The sequence below is a fragment of the Prionailurus bengalensis genome, chromosome E2 (genome assembly GCF_016509475.1).
Source record: "Prionailurus bengalensis isolate Pbe53 chromosome E2, Fcat_Pben_1.1_paternal_pri, whole genome shotgun sequence".
NCBI classification, from domain to species: Eukaryota; Metazoa; Chordata; class Mammalia; order Carnivora; family Felidae; genus Prionailurus; species Prionailurus bengalensis.
The window spans coordinates 15327863-15350071 of NC_057352.1; the positions used below are offsets into that span (position 1 = coordinate 15327863).

Here is a 22209-nt window from a genome sequence, read left to right on the forward strand (position 1 = left end):
CTTGGAGGCTTACACGGACTAGGACTAACACTAGGAGTGTTAACACTTCTCCCCTCCAGGATTAAGCAGTGCTGGGCTGGGAAACTGAGGCACAAAGCAACACCGGTTGGTACGCCTTGGGCCGGAAGGCCCACCCAGGAGAGAGTCACCAGCGCCACCTGCCGGAGAGTGGTGTCATGACGGCCGTGCCCACCCTGCTGACTCCGGGCGGTGATGCGCGGGAGGGAGAGGAGACGGGCCAGGGGGCACCCCCAGCGGAAGTGCAGAGTCGCAGCGATGAGCCTCTTTATTCCAGAGGCCCCGTGGGCGCCCCGCCCCGTCAGTGCTATGCAGGAGAGCAGGGCTGCCCAGCGCCCGCCTCACTCGGTTCCTGTACACCTGCCCTCTCGTTACAGCCAGAGGCACCCCCACCTCTCCAGGAGGGGAGAGCGGCCCCAGCTCCCCGAGGGCTGTGTCCACCCCACATGGGGCCTCAGAAGGGCTGGGAGACAAGGCCCGCCCTGACTCTCCACCCGGGCCTGGGCAGCGTCCGGTCACACTAGCCAAGGCAGCAAGGCCCAGGGCTCCTGACCAGGGCTGCCCCTGGGCCTAGAGGTACATCATCCGGCCAAGCAGGGGTCTCACCACCCAGACGTCGTCCACAATCTTCCCGTCCTGCAAGGGACAGAAACAAAGGAGGTAATGACAGCTGGACGTTCAGACTCCAGGGCCAGGGACCTGGATTAAAATTCCAGCTCTACCTTTAATGGGCTGTGTGAGACCGGACAAATTGCTAGACCTCTCTGAACCTCAGTTTTCCTCATCTGAAAAGCGGGCATGATAGTAATAGGACGTACATCATAGATCTTGTAGGAATGAAATGAGATTATTTGTAGAGGGCTTTTTAAATTTATGTTTTATTTATGTTTTATTTTTATTTTTATTATTTTTTACTTACTTTTATTATTTTTATTTATTTACTTATTTTTATTATTTATTATTTTTATTTATTTTTATTTACTTTTATTATTTTTTATTTTTATTTATTTTATTTTTACTTTTATTATTTTTTATTTTTATTTATTTTACATTTTACTTATTTTTATGATTTATTTTTATTTATTTTTATTTTTTACTTTTATCATTTTTTTATTTTTTATTTTTATTTATTTTATTTTTACTTTTATTATTTTTTATTTTTATTTATTTTACATTTTACTTATTTTTATGATTTATTTTTATTTATTTTTATTTTTTACTTTTATCATTTTTTTATTTTTTATTTTTATTTATTTTATTTTTACTTTTATTATTTTTTATTTTTATTTATTTTACATTTTACTTATTTTTATGATTTATTTTTATTTATTTTTATTTTTTACTTTTATCATTTTTTTATTTTTTATTTTTATTTATTTTATTTTTACTTTTATTATTTTTTATTTTTATTTATTTTACATTTTACTTATTTTTATGATTTATTTTTATTTATTTTTATTTTTTACTTTTATCATTTTTTTATTTTTTATTTTTATTTATTTTATTTTTACTTTTATTATTTTTTATTTTTATTTATTTTACATTTTACTTATTTTTATGATTTATTTTTATTTATTTTTATTTTTTACTTTTATCATTTTTTATTTTTATTTATTTTTTTGGCGCCAATTTTTATTTTTTATATTTTTAAAAGTTTATGTATTTTGAGGGAGAGTGCGCGTGTGCACATGTAGGGGAGGGGCCGGGGTGGGGGGGAGAGAGAGAATCCTAAGCAGGATCCACTCTGCCGGTGCAGAGCCGGACCTGAGGCTCAGACCCATGAACCGTGAGATCATGACCCGAGCTGAAACCCAGAGGCCAATGCCCAACCGACTGAGCCGCCCAGGCACCCCGAAGGACGTTTCTGAAGGGGCCCCAGAGCATGGCAAGGATTGCATAAGTGTAGGATATTATTATAAGCACAAACCCCAGAGTCAGACAAACCTCACTCACATCCCAGTGCAACGGCTCTCTCTCCATGACTGTAAGCACGTTATCCAACTCTGAGCCTTAACTCCCATATTCTACACACTGGGAGAACCGAATGGGATAACACATAAGCCTACCCCCGGAGCGCGTGGGGCTCAATAAATGGAAGTTATTTATAATAAAAAGAACATAGTTGAGGAGGGGGGAGGGGGAAAAGAAGAAGAAGAAGAAGAAAAGAATATGGTCTTTAGGGTCATATCTCAGCTCTGTCACCCTCCAGCTGTGTGACCCTTGGAAAATTATTTCCTGTCTCTAAGCCTCAGTTATCTCATCTGTAAAATGGAAAGAAACCCCCCCCCCCATGTGATGGCTCTCGTGATTCAAATACTACGAGATGGAAAGCATCTAGCACAGCATCGGATATACAACAGGTGCTCAATAAATCATCATCATAATTATTATTTTAAAATTACAGTGGCAAAAAATGGTGAACCGTGATTATTTGGGTGCATCTAACCTTAAGGCGTCTCAACCACCCACATGTCATATTGGTTTCCCACCTCTTTCAGTCCCTGCTTCATGTTGATAAACATCTATGGAATTTACCATGTTTGGGAAACTGTTCTCAGCACTTCTCTATCATAAGTCATTCAACTATTATCATCCCCTTTAACAGATGGGAAAATTGTGGCTCAAATAGTTGAAATAAGTTGCTCGAGGTCATCCAGCTGGTAAGTAGCAGAGGCAGGATTTGAACCCAGGATTTCCAGCTCTGGAGTCCGTGTGTTTTTGTTTTTTGTTTGGTTTTGGTTTTGGTTTTTTTAATTTTTTAATGTTCATTTTTTTTTGAGAGAGAGAGAGAGAGAGAAACAGAGGGTGAGCAAGGCAGGAGCAGAGAGAGGGGGGACACAGAACTCGAAGCAGGCTCCAGGCTCTGAGCTGTCAGCACAGAGACCGACGTGGGCTCGAACTCACAAAGCGGGAGATCATGACCTGAGAGTAAGTGGGCCGCTTAACCGACTGAGCCACCCAGGCGCCCCTGAAGTCCCTGTTTTTAACCACTCGACTCCAGAACACGCCAGGCCCGATTTCTCAGGGAGGTGATTGGACCACTGCTCACTGACCTGGTCGTCGGACACCTGCTGGATGTGGATGTGGCTCCCATTGAGGATGTGCAGCCGCGTGTACCCGTACTCTTTCACGCGCAAGGCGCTCCAGGGCCGCGGGAAGAGGGAGAAGGGGGTCAGCCGCTCCTCACAGCCCTGCCAGACAGAATCATTCAGACCCAGCGCTGGGGAGGGTGGAGGACCCGCAAGGAGCAGAAACAACCCCCCGGGCCAGGACCCTCCTGCCCCCAAGGAGGGCAAAATCCGTTAAGACTTGACCTCACTGATGCTCAGCATTGAGGGTTTTGACCCAGCCAGGCTTCCTGTGCCCTGGGTCTCTGACTTCTAGAAAAGTGCATGGCTGGAAAAGACTGCCCACTGCAGCATTTTCTGTAAAAGCCCTGAGCTGGAAGTCACCCAAATGCCCATCAGTGGGGGTCCGTTAAATAAATTATAGCATAGCCATCACAAAGCGGGGCTCTACAGAAAGGTGGCCAAGATGTATAATAAAAGGGAAAATGCAAAATAGATAAAAACCGGTGGGTCTCAACACTGGCTGCACAACAGACTCCCCAAGAGAGCTTTGTAAATCACCAGTGCCTGGGGGAGAGGGTGTGCTCATCCTCTACAAGCAGCAGAACACCAGGCGACATGAGCAGAGACCATGAGGGACCGCCATCATTGTAATAACTAATGGAAGCAGCCATCACTATAATAACGGATGGAAGCAGCCATCACTATATTAACAAATGGAAGCAGCCATCACTATAATAACAAATGGAAGCAGCCATCACTATAATAACGGATGGAAGCAGCCATCACTATAATAACTAATGGAAGCAGCCATCACTATATTAACAAATGGAAGCAGCCATCACTATAATAACAAATGGAAGCAGCCATCACTATAATAACGGATGGAAGCAGCCATCACTATAATAACGGATGGAAGCAGCCATCACTATAATAATGGATGGAAGCAGCCATCACTGTAATAACAGATGGAAGCAAGAATCATCAGTAGATCGTGAAACTAATGGTGAAAGTTTGAGGAATAGCCAGATATTGGCAGAGTCCCAAATGATCTCTCCAGGAGTAATAATATATATTAGTAATAATTATATATAATAAGATAAAATTATAAAACATTAATAATAGAATAATAACTACAACAAATAAAATAACGTAGAGATTACAACAAAGGCAGCTAAATGTTCACACCTGGGAAATGTTGGTAAAGGGGATATGGAAAGTCTTTGTATTTTTGCAACTGTTCTGGAAGTCTGAAGGAATGTCAAAATTTAAAATCAAAGAAAAAAACCAATCTGTGCTGATTAAAGTTCAGAACAGTGATCACGTAGGAGGAGGAGTCTTCTGGTGCTGACCACAGTCTATTTCCTGCTCCAGGTGGTGGCCAACACTGGGCCAATGTCAGGGCCCCTTTCTCGAAGCTTCTCGTGTTTGTTGTGGAGTGGGGCCCAGACATGGGAGTTTTAAAACTTCCCCATGGTATGCGCACCAAAGCTGAGAACCCCTAGGGTATGAAGCATGATCCAAGTTGTTTTTTAAAAGTGGGCAGTACAGTAACACATCTCTATCAAGACAATGACTCCGTTGTACATGCAGAGAACATTCTAAAATGCCATCCAAGAGCCAGAACAACAGAGTAGGACTACGAAGGGGTGTGGAGGGCTGGCGTTCACCTCCTGCCCCCTGAACTGTTTGAATTTTTGTCACAAGTGGTTCTTACTTTGATCGTCCTGATTTGTAAGAACCGGCTTAAAAAACAAGCCCTCTCTCCTTGCAGAAATGAGTGATTGCAAGGCAGAGGGCGGGGGGCAGGAAAACACAAGATGATCCTGGAGCACCTTGGAGCGCCAAAAAATAAGGAAGTGCTCACCAAATGACAGGGGCACGTGGGAAAAAAACACAGCACCTGACCGGAAGCCTTCCCAGTGGCCCAAACAGGAGCAGCAAGGTAATAGCGGTCGTATCAGATTATCGCCCACAGGATAGAATCATTACCCGTGAGTCCAGACTGGTATAAATCAATAACTAACTACATAAATGGAACAGAAGGGACAACTTTTGCTCATGGGAGGCTTCTAATTAATAAATCTAGGAGGAACGCGGGAAATAGAAGCTCCCCATTAGAACACCACAGTAATAATTCTTGCTGGCAAGACCCGCCAAGGGATTCAACACTCAGTGGGTGAAAGCTTGAGGACAGACGGGATATTTGCATGGCGGCAAAGGATCTCCCTGAAGACACTGGTTAATTAGAAAGGGAGCCATAATACATTCACGGTGGAGGAACCCGGCAGACACCTCCTTCACCAGGTGACGCAGAGAAACACCTCCAGGAATGAGACACGCAGACGGCACGTCACCCCCGGTCACACCATCACTTCTGGGTGACGTCCGGGCACTGTCTTGCCCCGAATGCATAACCCGAGGCTCAGCATCAGACATGCCCAGACCCAAGGGCCATCCTGCCAGACAACTGGCCGGGAGTCTTCCAAAATGTGAAGGATAAACGACAACAAAAGACGGAGGAACCGTCACCGATGGGACAAGACTCAGGAGACACAAGATACTGGACACAGTGTGGGATCCCGGAACAGGGGGCGGTCGTTAGTGAGAAGTTCGGGGAAATGGGACTAGTCTGGAGTTCAGGTGCGATGAGGATAATAATAAGCCCGGTGCCTCTGGATGATCCGGGGACCGGGGCCACCCCTGCCACTTACGGAACCCACTACTGAACGAGCATCTGATTGCCTGTGCCTCTGTTTCCCCATCTGTACAATGGGCATGCTACTAGGGGCACCTACGCTCTCGGGTTGAGAGTTGGTGACGGTGACTATACAAAGCACGTGGCACCGAGGCCAGTACAAGAGGCGATGAAAGTCAAGAGGCCAGAAGCCGAAGGCGCCCCCTTCCCGCCCTGCTCACAGCAGATCCAGTGATGATGTGGACGGGGCCTCGGGGGTTGGTATACGGCATCTCTCGGCTGCCATTAAACACCTGGAGGAGGGAGCGAGGAGGAGGGGCACGTCACAACAGGCCACACCCCGGGGCGTCCAGGGGTCCACCGACACCAGCCACACGGGCCCTTGGCCCTCCCTGAGCCTCACCTGGTAGTCGTAAATGGGCCACAGCCGTTCGTACGAGTGCTCGTGAGCCCACAGCTGCAGGTCGACCCCTGAGACAGAAAAAGTGGGGGTCAAGCCCCTTGACCCTGGAGAGATCAGGGGGCGGGGAACTCCCCCGGGTCACTCACCGTGTTTGTAGAAAAGGTCCTCCAACCCATACAACTTGCCAAGGAGGCCTTTGCGAACCTGGGCAGGGCGACAGAGGGGGTGAGTGGTGAATCGGGCCGGCCCCCCCCCGTGGCGCTCGGCACCCCGCCCCCGGGGAGGGGGTCCCCACCTTGCTTTCGTGCCACGTACAGTCGTCCAAGTCTGCATTGGAACAGTACATGGGCCGGTGGCCCATGGTGATGATCCACGGCCGGGCCGCCCGGTTCTTATTGGCTTTCTGGAGAGAAGGGCCCAGAGTGAGAGAGGCAGGGAGAGGGGAGGGGAGGGCAGGCTGGTCAGGGGATGAGAGGGGACCTCCAGCCAGGTTACCTGGAGGTCGCTCTCCAGCCAGTGGAACTGTCTCTCTACGAGGTGGCGGCCATAATTGAGGAAGAAATACACTTCGGTGGAGAAGGAGATGATGTGCGCGGGGCCCAGATCCCAGCTGGAGGGGTCAAAGGGCATGGGTCGAAGGCGGGGTCTCCTCTGCATCTCCCGCCCTTCGGGGGAGGGAAGCCAGTCCCCCAGGCCCCCCAGATTACCTGTACCACAGGCCTTGGTTGTTCCCCGGCATGCTGAAGCGAGCCTTGTAGTGAGAGAAGTTGCTGGATAAAAGGAAATAAAGGGGTGGGAAGAGACTCTGGGTTCTCCGGTCCCACCCCCACCTCCCCACTTCCAGGCTGGGTCTGGCTCCCAGCCTAGCCCTTATCTCCACCAATCAGCAGCTGCAGCACGAGGGACTAAGGTGAGACACTACTAAGAAGGACACATCCGTTTTCACCGCTCAGGCCCCCGCCCACCCTGAAGCCCGCGGCCCTCACTAGCGCTCCTCGTGATTCCCAGGGCAGGTCATGTAGGGCAGACTGGCGGCCACAGGTTCGATGAGCCGCATGAACTTGTCGCCGACGCGAGCGTTGTCCTGATCCATGTTGTAGGCAAAGTCTCCTGAGGGGCGGGCGGGGAGAGAGTGAGGACCCAGGCCCGGCTCTCCGGCTCTCCTTCTGCCAGGACTGAGACAGCTGCTCAGTCGGCTGTCACTCTGGCTCGGAGCCATCCCGGTTCTCCGATCCCTACCTCACACCCACCCACGTGTGCCCTTGGGACTGTTTCCCGAACCTCTGGTCTGAGCGCCCCCCCGCAGGACCGTGCTGGTCTCCTGTGCTCTGATTACACCGGCCCACATCTTTGCCCGCCCTCTTGTCCCCTCCCAGGACAACGATGTTAAGAGCGACACGGTCTGATACTGGTTTCGTACCAGGCACAGTTCCAAATGCTTCACATTCTTGATCACCTGAATCTTCAATACACCCTCTGAGGTGGATATTATTATGACCTCACTTCAAACGGGGAAACTGAGGCCCAGGGGGCCCGTGCAAGGTCACAAGGCTGGCTAGTAAAGACCCAGGAATCAAGCCCCGAGAGTCTGATTCCAGAGTCTGCGGCCTTGAACCTTATCAGCCCCAATCTCCATCTCCCATCTGTTTCCCTGTCCCTTGAAACCACAGCAGCAATGATAATGACAATGAACATGTAGCACTTACAGCATGCTGGGCAATGTCAACTATTTAGTCATGACGACAGTCCCGTGAATTCTGACCCAGTCTCAGCTGTCACAGGGGAGTAACGCAGAGGACAAAAGCAACGCTCTACGTGTTGGGACCTGGGATTCTCACCCGGGCGTTCTGGTTAACCATAGACACCATCGCCAAGGTCAGGCGCATCCCCGGTCCCTTCAGAACCACACTGGCCCCGGCCAGGTCCCCTCAACAGTCCTCCCACCCACGCCCCACCCCACACCTCTGGGCGCACCCTTGCCGATGCCTCACCCACATGGAGAACAGCATCGTACATGCCCTGCTGGGTGTCCCTGCGCAGCCGGGGTAAGGCCTTCGGGTTGTCAGCCCCCAGGTCCCCAAACACAGCCAGGCGGGGACTCCAGTGGGGACCGTTCTTCAGGGCCCTGAAGCGGAACCGACGGCTCCAGCCCCGAGAACTGCCGCAGCGGTAAACTGAGGGAAAAGGAAAGGTCGTGGTCAGCGAGGGGCCCCCCCGGCCGTCTCCTCCACCGCCATCCACCTTCAGCTGGTGGGGGGAGGCGGTGGGGGATCGAAGGGTTCTGACCCGTGCCTCTGGTCCACCCGGCCCTGGACCCCAGCGCCTTCCATTTTCATCTTCAAGGTCTCCTACAATGGGGTCCAGGTAAACAGAGCAGTTGCCAGCCCAGCCCGAGCCCCCTGCTGGTGGTAGTAGCTTCTAGTCTACACCGCACTCCTCTTCCTGCTCCCTTCAACGCTTGGGTCCGGGGCCCCTCTCACCGTACTGGACCCCCGGCAGCAGCCCCCGCAGCGTGACTCGGTGTATATAGAACTTCCGCCGGAGCACGCCCCCATCCACGAAGGGGCTGAAGGTGCCCTGGGCCCGGAGGGGCAGGGGCCCCGTCAACTGTAGGCCGAACTGCACTTCAGAGTGGGTGGGGACCCACGTGGTCCAGGTTACCGTCATGGAGCCTGGCTCACCTAGGGAGAGAGGAACAGAGTGGGGCTGGGCGGTGAGGCCTGGGGGGGGGGCGGGGGGCTGAGAGGGGGGAAAGGGAAGGATGCACCGAGAGCGAGGGCCAATAACTAAGAGCTCCTGAACACCGAGGAGTCAAGGGACACAGTTCCGGAGCTCCCCAAGTTCAATCCCGGCTCTGCCGTTTCTAAGCTGTGCTTCCCTGAGCAAGTCGCTTCACCTCTCTGAGCCCGTTTCCTCATCTGTAAGGTAGAATGACAATAATATCTACTCTACAGGGTTTTGATGAGGCTTAGGTGAGTAAATACGAGTAAAGCGCCTGCAACAGTGCAGCTGGGATTACATTATTAATATCATTATTCACTCTGTGCAGACCTTGTGCCACTTTACATGCATGATTTAAAAAAAAATTTTTTTTTAATTTATTTGAGAGAGAGAGTGAGAGAGCGCGAGCTGGGGAGGGGCAGAGAGAGAGAGAATCCCAAGTAGGCTCCCCAATGTCACCAGGCACCCCCATACCTGATATTATTTGGGGGTTATAAATTTAGATGTCTAGAAGCCTGCTGGGTAATATAAACGGAGACAAGGGCCAGATGGAAGGAATAAGGCAGCAAGGAGTTATGGTGTGTGTGGCCAACTGTAGACCCTGCCCTATCTCAAAGGGGCGGCCATCGCTGGCTCTGGTGACAGCCACCATGTGGGCCCAGTGCCACGAAATCTGTCAACTTCTAGACTAAGTCTCTATGTGGTGGTTTTCCATGCTTTAGCGCAGAGCGGGATGCGGGGCTCAATCCCACGAACTGTGAGATCATGGCCTGCGCCGAAATCAAGAGCTGGCCCCTTAACAGGCTGAACCACCCTGTTCAGCACCCCAGAGATCCAAACTTTTAAGTGACAGTTCAAAATTCTTAAATGTCAGGGCACCTGGGTGGCTCAGTTAAGCGTCCGCCTTCGGCACAGGTCATGATCTCGCGGTTGGTGAGTTCAAGCCCTGCGCCCGGTTCTGTGCTGACAGCTCGGAGCCTGGAGCCTGCTTGGGATTCTGTGTCTCCCTCTCTCTCTCTGCCCCTCCCTTATTTGTGCCTATAGTCAGCTACTCTTCATGTAAGAGGATATACACAAGTTATCTACTGGTTTCTACCAAAGAAATACAGGAAGGATACAGCAGAAAGGAAATAGATGGGTTACTTACATGGGGTGGATGGGGTAGAAAAGGGGGGGACAGGAACCGAGCAGGAAAGTCTATAATTCTAAGACTCTTAGAATTATAGTCCCGCTTCAAATTTCCTTCACGCACTCCCCAAATAAACTAACAATTAAAGCCACCCAGGATGTGGGGAGAAGCCAGTATGGAATATAAATACCGACCAATGGAGGTAACTATATTTAAAAAGTGAACAGGGGTGAGGCGCCTGGGTGGCTCAGTCAGTTAAGTGCCTGACTTTTGATTTCAGTTCAGGTCATGATCTCCCGGTTTGTGGGTTCGGGCGCCCCGTTGGGCTCTGTGCTGACAGCTCAGAGCCTGGAACTGCTTCAGATTCTGGGTCTTCCTCTCTCTCTCTCTGCCCCTCCCCCACTCACGCTCTGTCTCTCAAAAATAAATAAACATTAAAAAAATTTTTTTTAAGTGAATAAAGTAGCCACACCGAAGGGGTGGGTAACCACGGGAACTAGGTCTCGACCGGACACTGAGAGACTATAGAGAAAAGGTACAAACCTCCAGTGATAAAATAAATAAGTCACCGAGATGAAAACAGTACAGCACAGGGAATATAGTCAATTATATCGTAATAACATTGTATGGTGACAGATGGCGACTACACTTACCGTGGTGAACACTGAGTAGTGTCTAGAATTGTCCAATCACTATGTTTTACACCTGCAACTAATATAATGTTGGATGTCAACTTATACTTCAGTAATAAAAAAATGTTTTTAAAAAGACGACAGAGGGGCGCCTGGATGGCTTAGTCGGTCACGCGTCCGACTCTTGGTTTCGGCTCAGGTCATGATCTCGAGGTTTCATGGGTTGGAGCCCCAAAGCGGGCTCCGTGCCCACAGCGCAGAGCCTGCTTGGGATTCTCCATCTCCCTCTCTCTCTGCCCCTCTCTGACCCACGTTGTCTCTGTCTCTCTCAAAATAAATAAAATAAACCTTAAAAAAAAAACCCCAAACCTCTCTCCTTTCAGAAAAATAAAAAATAAAAGGACTACAGAGGAAAAGGATCACACACACGTTGTCACCTACTAAATGTTCTCCGGAACCGCTTTATGCCCATACTCGCGTGGAGCAAATAAGTAAGCATGTTGTAGAAGTGGAAGGTAGGTTTCTCAATGCTGGCGAGAGAAATTACAAACAAGGAAAGAAAACGGCCAAAATAAATCCTTGATTTAGAATCAGAGGTATCAGGGGCGCCTGGGTGGCTCAGTTGGTTAAGCGGCCGACTTCGGCTCAGGTCATGATCTCGCGGTTCGCAAGTTTGAGCCCCGCATCAGGCTCCGTGCTGACAGCTCAGACCCTGCAGCCTGTTTCAGATTCTGTGTCTCCCTCTCTCTGACCCTCCCCAGTTCATGCTCTGTCTCTCTCTGTCTCAAAAATAAATAAATGTTAAAAAAAAATAGAATCATGGGGCGCCTGGGTGGCGCAGTCGGTTAAGCGTCCGACTTCAGCCAGGTCACGATCTCGCGGTCCGGGAGTTCGAGCCCCGCGTCAGGCTCTGGGCTGATGGCTCGGAGCCTGGAGCCTGTTTCCGATTCTGTGTCTCCCTCTCTCTCTGCCCCTCCCCCATTCATGCTCTGTCTCTCTCTGTCCCAAAAATAAATAAACGTTGAAAAAAAAAATTTAAAAAAAAAAAATAGAATCAGAGGTATCAGCATGATCTCATGGTATGTAGCGTATACACACAGATAGACGCGAAAATAGAGATGTGTGCATACGCGTGTAACACACACATGTTGCCTAGCTCTGTTCGTGAAAGGGCCTAGAAGCAATGATACCTCGGTAGCCGCGAGCACACCGAGTGCTCAGATCTTAGTTTCTAAATACCCATTCTCCAGTGAAAGAAACTGGGGCTCCTTGGATAAGCGGCTGATTCCAAAGATGGGGCAGGAAATATACAAGATAAGCCTGGAATAACCTATGATCCCAGAAAAAGTGGAAGTGCTCCAAAAATGATGGGGGTTTGTTGAAAGAACACAGAAGCCAATCTGAAAGAAATCCAGAAGACTAAATCCGAGACAGTTTGAGCCACAAAGTAAATAACAATAGTACTATATATTTAACCGATGGAATAGTGGGTATCTGTAAGTCTATACTGACATAAAAGAATGAATGAATGGATGGATGGATGGATGGATGGATGGATGAAGGGGGGAAGGAACAGCTCTCCCTACAGAAAGGTTTCGTTAGATGGAGACAGGGAATTAGAAAGTTACAAAGTCACAATTAGGCAAACACCACCTAACAATTGTTGCAGGCAAGATCCACTGACAGCTGCCAAAATTGGCTGGAGGAAGTTTCAAGAGAAACATTCATTTGCATGGTCTCAAGGAATCTCCCCCAAGATACTCATTAACCACAAAGGGAAGAATAAAAATCCTGCCCTGGAGAAACCCAGCACGCACCCCTGTAACCAGGCGGTGAAGGATAACAGCCTCAGTAACAGCCATAAACTGTGTCAGCATCATGAACTCTCTGATAACAGGCACCGGGAAAGACACAACATCGCAGCGGTGATAGTCTTGCCAGAAAAACACATAACTTCATCCTAATCTTGAGAAAATACCTGACCAGCCCCAAATGAGGGCTACCCTACAAAATAACTGCTCAGTGCTAAATAATGTCGAGGGCACGAAAGACAAGGAAAGACTTTGCAACTGGCAGGTTGGAGATGACTAAGGAGAACAACTAAATGTTGAATGACAAAATAACCGAGTGGAAAAAGTGCTGACATATGAACAGGGTCTCTCGTTCAGTTAATGGTATTGTACCGATGTTAACCTCCCGGCTTAATAATCAGACCGTAATTATGTAAGACGCTAACATAACACTAGGAGAAACCGGGGGAGAAGGAAACTCTAATTTTCTGTTAAATCTAAAATTAGTACAAGCCGGGGGGGGGGGGGGGGGGGGGGGGGGGGGGGGGGGGGGGGGGGGGGGGGGGGGGGGGGGGGGGGGGGGGGGGGGGGGGGGGGGGGGGGAGGCGCCTGGGTGGCTTAGTCGGTGAAGCCTCTGACTTCAACTCAGGTCATGAACTCACGGTTTGTGAGTTCGAGCCCCGCGTCGGGCTCTGTGCTGACAGCTCAGAGCCTGGAGCCTGCTTTGGATTCTGTGTCTCCTTTTCTCTCTGCCCCTCCCCCGCTTGCGCTCTGTCTGTCGAAAATAAATAAATATATTTTAAAAATTTTTTGTAATGAGTACAAGTTAAAGTTTTCAAACAAATATCTTAGGCTCTTGAGCCAGCCTGCCTGCGTTCAAATTCCAGACTGCGTGACCCACGGTCAGACTCCTCACCTCCACGAGCCTCAGTTTATGCTCCTGTAAAATGGGAGTACCAATAGTACCTACAGCATAAGATCCAATTTGAGGTGAAGTGAGTTATCTATCTGAGGGACTTAGTAAGAGTGTATTTGCTCTTGTTACTGTGCAGGCCAAACAAGGGACAGCTGTCATCCCACTGGATTTCCACAGCAGCACCATGAGATGGGTTTTATCATTGCTCCATTTTACAGAGGCTTCCAGGCAAAGTGCCTTGTCCTGGGTCAGTTGGTCAACAAACGCCAAAGCAGTGTGTTTGTGAGTTTCAGGTTCTACATTGCAACTAACCTTTAGGCCACGCTCTTCCTCAAGTGTCAAGGACATTAAAAAAACAAACAAACAGGGGCGCCTGGGTGGCTCAGTCGGTTAAGCGTCCGACTTCAGCTGAGGTCACGATCTCACGGTCCATGAGTTCGAGCCCCGAGTCTGGCTCTGGGCTGATGGCTCAGAGCCTGGAGCCTGCTTCCGATTCTGTGTCTCTTTCTCTCTCTGCCCCTCCCCCGTTCATGCTCTGTCTCTCTCTGTCTCAAAAATAAACGTTAAAAAAATTTTTTTTAAAACAAACAAACAAAAAACCAACAAGGAAAGACTCAGGAGCTGTTACAGAGAGGAGGTTAGAGACATAGAGTCAGAAGCAGTGTGGAGTCGTGGGTTGGATCCTGGATTAGAATGAAGACATTAGTGGAAAGATGGGTGAAGTCCATAGTTCAGTTAGTGATATGATGCCAATGTTAATTTCTTAGCCTTGACAACGGTACCATGGGTACATAAGACATTGACATTTGGGGAAGCTGGGTGAAGGGGGTACAGGAACTCTGCACTCTCTCTGCAACTCTTCCATAAGTCTAAAATTATTGCAAAATAAAAAGCTAAAATTATTTGAAAGACAGACAGGGCTGTGTGCTGAGATTTGGTGCAGGATCGAAAAGCTATGGGCACAATAATTTGAAACTCCTTTTAAAAGCCTGCTCCCCAGGGGCGCCTGGGTGGCTCAGTCAGTTGGGGGTCTGACTTCTGCATCGGTCATGATCTCAGCTCTCGTGAGTTCAAGCCCCACAGAGGGCTCTGTGCTGCCAGCTCAGAGTCTGGAGCCTGCTTCAGATTCTGTGTCTCCTATTCTCTCTGCCCCTCCCCTGCTCATGCTCTCTCTCTCTCTCTCTCTCTCTCTCTCTCTTTCTCTCAAAAATAAAATAAAACATTAAAAAAATAATAATGAAAAAAGCCTCCTCCCTGTTTCAACCAAGTGCCCGTGAGAAACCAAATTTTCTTCCTAGGTATCATCCAAAGCAACCTATTGCAACAGCAGCAGAAGCAGATGTGGGGAGAATCTGGCTGTCTCCTATGAAGCCAGACATTAAAGAGGCTTAGAAAGATGTAAACCAGTGCTGCTCTTCTCATGAAATTTCTTTTCTTTTGCATAGTAACATCTCATGAAAAATGCCATTTACCTAATGCAGAGCAGATTTATGAGTGTTCACGTTAAATGACTTAAAGTTTGTAAATGCCTCAGTTTTAGTTTCTAAGATGCAAATATCTGGCTATAACTCACATAAACCAAAGGTCTTTGAGGTTCTCAATAATTTTTAGCTGTGCCAAGGGGCCCTGAGACAAAAATGTGGGAGAGGCATGGATGCACACAGGCCAAGCTCCGCTTTGCCCCTTCACAGGTAATATCTCATTTACTCCTCGCCCTGAGGTCACACTAACATTTTCCCATTGTCCAGATGAGGACGCTGAGACCAGAGAGGTTAAGTCACTGGCCCATGGTCACACAGCAGGTAAGTACGATTAAACTACTTACACTGGGATTAAAACCCGGGAAGTTTGGGTACAGAGGCTCCAGGGTCCAAGGCCTTACCGCCACAGGGCACCACGGCCTCTAGATCAAGGATCAGGAGGCAGCTTTGTGGGGACACAATGGGCAGGGACAACAGCAGCCCCCTTTGGGGAATGCTTACCACCGGGTGGACACGGTAATCATTTCCCACACAGCCAGAGGAAACACTGCTTGGAACCCCATTTAACAGAGGCAGACAACCGAGGCTCAGGAAGGGCAAGCCCAAGGTCCCACAACAAATTGGCATGGGATTCCGGAGCCCCCAACCCACGGGGCCTCCCGGGGAAATGCCCAGGAAGTGCTCACAGAAACTTACCCGGGTAGGACAGGTGGACTTGCTCAGGGGGGGCCCTGGGAGCCTCTGGGGCCCCTCGGACTCCGAGGGAGAAAAACAGGAGCACACAGCAGCAGGACGAGCAGAGACAAAGGAGGCGCATGGTAAGGGGACGGTGAGGGACAGATGGGGGAGGGGAGGGGTCCACAGTAGCTCAGATTCCGGAACAGCGCGAAGATCAGGAACACGCGAAGAGCCTGGGAGGCAGAGTGGAGGGAGCGCAGGCAATGCTGGGGGGGAGGGAGGCAGGACGGTTATCCGGATGCTGCAGGGAAAACAAGCGTATTGATCATTACCAAGCGCCCGCCCGACGTCCCGAGACTCGCTGTGTGCTAGGCACTTTGCATACATTAAGTCACGGGCGCCTCACAACATTCCTATGTGTGGTGGCTACTGTGATGATCCCCGTGTCACCGGGTGTCCCCTGTGTCACCCAGGAGGGAAATGAGCAACAGTGATTCAGTGCACAGCCGGGGATGTGATGGAGCCGGGACTGGAACCCAGGGGTCCCGGCCCCAGAGCTCCTGCCGTGAAGCGCAGCTCGCTCTCGGCGACAGGTTTGGGAGTGGGGTGGGGGCTCGGGGTAGCAAGTTGCCCTTGGCAACCCCGTAACCAGCACTCCGCCTGCTCTCAGCCACCGCAGCTTTTTCACCTTTTTACCTCCACCCCTAGCATTGCACTCGGCTCTCAGACCTCGTCGCTCCCTATTTGGTCCTCCAGCCTTCCATTTTGGTGTTAGTGACCCCAACCCCCCCCCCACTCCAACCCCAGATCCCCCCCCGGAATTCCACCCTCCCGGAGGCGGCCCCAGCCCTCTCTGCCCTCTCCCCAGCATCCCATCCTGCCTCGGTGACCCCAATCCCGCCCCCGGCGCTGCACCTGCATACCCACCCCCCTTCTCCCCAGCCCCTTCTGGCCGGCTCCCGTTCGCTCTCCAGCTCCCCCAGGACCTGCCGGGGCACAGCCGGGCCAGGACCGTCAGTCAGCCCGGACGCCGGGAGCTGGAGCGGGGGACGCCCTCCCGGTCCCCGGCTCACCCTCGGGGGCGCCAGCTGCCCGCACGCGCGTCTCTGGCCACTCGTGCGGCGGCGGTATTTATGAGTTTGCAGGCATCGTGGCATCCTGCCGCCCACAGCTGTCCCAGCCCCGGAAGAGCCTGCCTTCTCGAGGTGACGGGCTCCCCAGGCAACCCGGGCCCCGGGCCACACAGGTCCGGCCGGTCCTGGGCGCCCCACCCCCCCACCCTGGGTGGGGCGTGTGATGGGGGCCCAGAAAGGTTTGGTACACCGCAGCCAACACCTCCAGGTTGACCACCAGATGAGCGCCGAGACAGGTAAGGCTGAGCTGGTCCCCCAGGCGCCCCACCCCGCGACTGCGGAGCCCCCGGGGCACGGACGCTGGCTCCCACCCCTGGAGCTGCCAGATCCCGCGGTACCCACGTGTGCCAGCCGCGGGGGTCTGCGACCCAGGCGATTCGATTCCCCCATCCCTTCCGGCCGGCTCGTCTTCCTCTAAACCCCTTCCACCTTCCTCCTTCTCCAAGCTTAGCTCACGGATTCCCCCCACCCCCAACCCCCACTCAACCCCGGGGCACACTGAAAACACAAAATCAAAATCCAAGAAAGACAGTGCCGCTTCTGGGCTGTGCGCCCTCGGCCGGTTGCTTAACCTCGCTGAGCCATGGCTTCTTCACGCCTAAAAGGAAGGTATTAATAGTGCATATCCTATGGGCGGGTGTGAGGCTTAAACCAGGTGAGGCAATTTCAGGCTGAGAACCGGCCTGGCCCAGAATAAAGGCTGGATAAGAATCAGCTTTATTATTATTATTATTATTATTATTATTATCATTATTATTATTATTGCATGAACTCCAGAAATGGGTCTGAGGTCTAGGTGGGAGCAAGTGAGAATTTTCCAGCAAACCTTCGGGAGCTGTTCGGAGGTTGAGTGTGGCTTGCTACAAAATATGTTTGGGGGTTCCTCCAGCAGCAGAAAAAGTATGGAGGGTCCAGGTTTTGGATTGTTCTCTCTTCCCGGCAGCAGATAAAATGACCCCGCCTACTTGGTTTTTGTAATTCAAAGTATAACAATGTCCCCAGGTTGGGTACAACAGATTTCGGAGTGACACTGAAGGGGCGCGGGGTTCCAGATGGGCCTTTTGTACTGTTCGGATTTTTTTTTCACCTTCCAGAGTCCCCATTACAGCTTAAAATGTAACAATAAACAATTCTTTCATCCTCAAACACCCTCAATTCCCACTCCCGCCCCCAATTGCAAGTTGCCCTTGCTTTTAGTCTTTCTTGCAGAAGCTGAGGCTTCTAAACTTTTTTTGTGCTAAAGACGCTTCGGGAGGGCTGGTGAAGCCCTTCCCTGAATCATGTTTTTACAGGCATGAAATAAACACACAGGATTACGAAGGAAACCGATGCTACTGAATTATAGATCTTGAAATATTTTTAAAAATTTTTTAAGTTTATTTATTTATTTATTTTGAGAGAGAGAGAGAGAAAGTGCGAGTGGAGGAGGAGCAGAGGGAGAGGGAGTGGGAGAAAGAGAGAGAATCCCAAGGAAGCTCTGCACTGTCAGCACAGAGCCCGACGTGGGGCTCCATCTCACGGACCCTGAGAGCGTGACCTGAACCGACATCAAGAGTTGGACGCTTACCCGACTGAACCACCCAGGCGCCCCAATACTGAAATATTTTTAAAACAAATACATGATAGGGTGAGATGTGTGCTTCCTTCTTAATGCATTAAACTTCAAGATCTAGTGCAGGTTCAGAAAATTATGGCAAACTCCAAAGTTTTAATGGATGAACAGAAGATGGTTGAGTGGCTTGCAATGACTCAGTGGGATTTGAAAACAACTTTGATTTCTTCTCATGGCAGAGCTGAAAGTCTGAAAGTAGGACAGAAGGACATGGTAAATTTCAATCACAGCAGCCCTTCTGTATCCTCTTAAAAATTATTGAGGACCCCGAAGACGTTTTGTGTATACACACACACACACACACACACACACACACATAGGTTATATCCATTGCTATTTGTCATGCAAGAAAAATAAAAGGAGAGGTTTTTAAAATTTTTTTATTAATGTTTATTTATTTATTTTTTGAGAGAGACAGAGACAGAGGCAGAGTGCGAGCAGGGGAGGGGCAGAGAGGGAAGGAGACACAGAATCCGAAGCAGGCTCCAGCTGTCAGCACAGAACCCGATGCTGGGGGGGTCAAACTCATGAACCGCGAGATCATGACCTGAGCTGAAGTCAGATGCCCAACCGACTGAGCCACATAGGTGCCCCGAGAAGTTTTTATTTAGTTTGTTTATTTATTTTGAGGCACTGGGCAGAGAGTGAGAGAGAGAGAGAGAGAGAGAGAGAGAGAGAGAAGCCCAAGCAGGCTCTGCACTGTGAGCATGAATCCCAGCGCCAGGCTCCATCTCATGATCTCTGAGATCACGACTTGAGTCGAAATCAAGAGTCCCACACTCAACCCACTGAGCCACCCAGGTGCCCCTAAAATGAGCAGTTTTTCAAACGCAGGAATACACATGCGTACATTTCATTAGCCGTCCTATCAATGATGTCACCACAGGTCGAGCAGCCTTCGGAGCGTGAAAAGGATGAACACATCTCAGTATCATTATGAAAATAGTTCTGGGGTACCTGGGTGGCTCAGTGGGTTAAGCGTCAGACTTTTGATTTCAGCCCAGATCATTCTCCGGGTTCGTGAATTCAAGCCCTACCTGAAGCTCTGGGCTGGTGGTGCAGAGCCTGCTTGGGATTTCCTCTCTCCCTCTCTGTCTGCCCCTCCCCCAGTCATGTGCATGCGTCCATGAACGCACGCTCTCTTTCTCTCAAAAGTAAATAAACTTGAAAAAAAGAAAAGAAAAGAGTTTTGATCTCATTGACGCCCTGAAAAAGGTCTTGGGGATTCACGGGGGTTCCCCAACCACTCTTTGAGGACTGCTGAGTTAAAGGGCAGTGAAAGCAAAGAGGTCATGGGCTTTCCCATCCAAAATCACGTAGCTGCTGAATTCCATCCACCAGCTCCGGTTAAAAGCCCCAGTAGAAAAATAAATAAGTAAAAAAAAAATAAATAAAAAAAATAATAATAATAATAATACCACTAAATAAGCCCCACTAGAATTGTTTGTACCTGCTGGTCTCTGATGTGGTGGGTGAGGGGCTCACAGCTCCCTGTGCCCCGCCCCCCAGCCCTGCTCCCATCACGGCCTTCCCCTGTTGTCCGGACAGACGGCCGTAGAATGATTTCCAGATCCTCTCATCAGACAGCTTTGTGTTTTGAGAAATAGCCTTCTACTTCCCTATTTCTGCTTCTCCTTAGAGAGGAGAGAGTCTCGTGGTGGTGAACAGAGCACAGACTCTGGGGCCCGACGGCCTGGGATTAGATCGAGCTCTAGCGCTGACTGACGTAGGCAAGTTACTGAACTTCACCGGACCTCAGTTTCCCCATCTGTTAAATGGGAATAATGGTAGTAACTGTCTCAGAGGGTTGTCATAAAGATGAAATAAGGTAACAGATAATAAGCAACAGCACAAAGCAAGGGCCACGCACGTCCCTTCCAATGATTATTATATCATAGACATCTGGTCTGCTCCGTTTGTAACATGAGGCTGTGATGAGCTTCCTTTTCTAAATCATTAAAAAAAAAAAATTTTTTTTTAAATTTTTTTTTTCAACATTTATTTATTTTTGGGACAGAGAGAGATAGAGCATGAATGGGGGAGGGGCAGAGAGAGAGGGAGACACAGAATCGGAAACAGGCTCCAGGCTCTGAGCCATCAGCCCAGAGCCCGACGCGGGGCTCGAACTCACGGACCGCGAGATCGTGACCTGGCTGAAGCCGGCCGCTTAACCGACTGCGCCACCCAGGCGCCCACCCAAAAAAATTTTTTTTAATGTTTATTTTTGAGAGAGAGAAACAGAGTGCAAGCAGGGGAGGGGCAGAGACGGGGGTGGGGGGGGGGAGACACAGAATCCCAAGCAGGCTCCAGGCTCCGAACTGTCAGCACAGAGCCTGACGCGGGGCTCGAACCCATGAACTGTGAGATCATGACCTGAGCCGAAGTCGGCCGCTCAACCGACTGAGCCACCCCGGCGCCCCTCTAAATCATTTTTAAATTATTTGAACCTTCTTCCTTGTGAAATACGACATACATATGCAGGGTACCTGAAACACAAGTAGTCCACTTCCTGAATTAGGACAAAGGGACCGTCCCTGTATAACCACCACCCAGGTGAGGCAACAAATTCTACCAGCTTTCCATAAGCTCCTCCCCACCTCCTCCCAGGCACTACTTTCTCCGTCCCTGAGAAGGTGCCTACTGGACTGACTTTGACCTGGTTTAGGTTTTACTGCCTAAGTATGCCTCCTTAGAGACAGGAGTTTCATTGTGCCTCTTTTCCACACGATGTAAATGATATTCTACAGTATGAACTCCTGTGTCGGCTTCTTTCCCTCAACGCTACGATTGTGAAATTCATCCAGGTTGGGTGTGTGACGCAATCCACTCGTCCTCGTTGCCGAGTAGTATTCCATTGTGCGAATACACCACAATATGTTTCTATGTTTACACACCAGCTGTGGCTGGAAATTTAAGTTGTTTCCATTTTTTGCTCTCGCAAATGATACATAATGAGCATTTTGTTCTGGTACGTTCACAGCATAGGGTGGTCAACCTATACAGCTGACCCTTGAACAATACAGCTTTAAGCTGCGTGGGTCCAGGGACGCCTGGGTGGTTCAGCGGGTTAAGCGTCTGATTGCATCCCAGGTCGTGATCTCACAGTTCGTGGGTTCAAGCCCTACATCGGGCTCCATGCTCGGGCTCTGTGCTGACAGCTCAGAGTCCGGACCCTCATTCAGATTCTGTGTTTCCCTCTCTCTCTCTCTCTGCCCTACCCCTGCTTGTGTTCTCTCTCTCAAAGATAAACATTTAAAAAATAAATTGTATGGGCCCACATGTCCGTAGACTTTGTAAATACAGTATCATCACTATATTTTCTCTTCCTTATGATTTTTTAAATTATTTATTTATTATTATTATTTTTAATTCTTTTTAACATTTATTTATTTTTGAGACAGAGAGAGACAGAGCATGAACAGGGGAGGGGCAGAGAGAGAGGGAGACACAGAATCCGAAACAGGCTCCAGGCTCTGAGCTGTCAGCAGAGAGCCCGACGCGGGGCTCAAACTCACGGACCGTGAGATCATGACCTGAGCCGAAGTCGGACGCTTAACCGACCAAGCCACCCAGGCGCCCCTATTTATTTATTTTTTAGTGTTTATTTCTTTTTGAGAGACAGAGAGAGACAGAGCACGAGTGGGGAAGGGGCAGAGAGAGGAGACACAGGATCTGAAGCAGGCTTCAGGCTCTGAGCTGTAAGCACAGAGCCCGACACGGGGCTGGAACTCATGAACTGTGAGATCATGACCTGAAGTCAGACGCTTAACTGACTGAGCCACCCAGGCGCCCCTATGATTTTTTAAATTTATTTGAGTCCCCTCTTATTTTTTAAAAGATTTTATTTTATATGTTTATTATTATTATTATTATTATTATTATTATTATTATTATTTAGAGAGAGAGAGAGGGAGAGCATGAGAAGAGGAG

The 22209-nt window shown here is 49.6% G+C and overlaps 1 protein-coding gene across 1 annotated transcript; it reads right to left on the bottom strand.

The window, feature by feature from the left end:
- Positions 1-268: 268 nt before the first annotated feature.
- ACP7 (acid phosphatase 7, tartrate resistant (putative)) lies at positions 269-16698 on the bottom strand. Its single transcript, XM_043598969.1, has 13 exons — positions 16608-16698; positions 15553-15835; positions 8668-8868; positions 8179-8361; positions 7174-7297; positions 6895-6957; positions 6683-6797; positions 6483-6590; positions 6334-6391; positions 6188-6255; positions 6006-6077; positions 3072-3209; positions 269-654 (listed from the first exon to the last, which is right to left on the bottom strand). Exons 2-13 carry the CDS (start codon positions 15671-15673, stop codon positions 589-591), a joined length of 1317 nt encoding a protein of 438 aa, XP_043454904.1. The 5' UTR covers positions 15674-15835; positions 16608-16698; the 3' UTR covers positions 269-588.
- Between the last annotated feature and the right edge of the window lie 5511 nt (positions 16699-22209).

Bases quoted from the DNA above. Each gene is read 5' to 3' on its own strand.
- ACP7 (XM_043598969.1), bottom strand. From the start codon at position 15,673: ATGCGCCTCCTTTGTCTCTGCTCGTCCTGCTGCTGTGTGCTCCTGTTT. The intron at 8,869-15,552 runs GTAAGTTTCTGT...CTCTCTCCCTAG, and splicing joins AGTCCACCTGTCCTACCCGG to GTGAGCCAGGCTCCATGACG. The intron at 655-3,071 runs GTCAGTGAGCAG...TGTCCCTTGCAG, and splicing joins AGCAGGTGTCCGACGACCAG to GACGGGAAGATTGTGGACGA.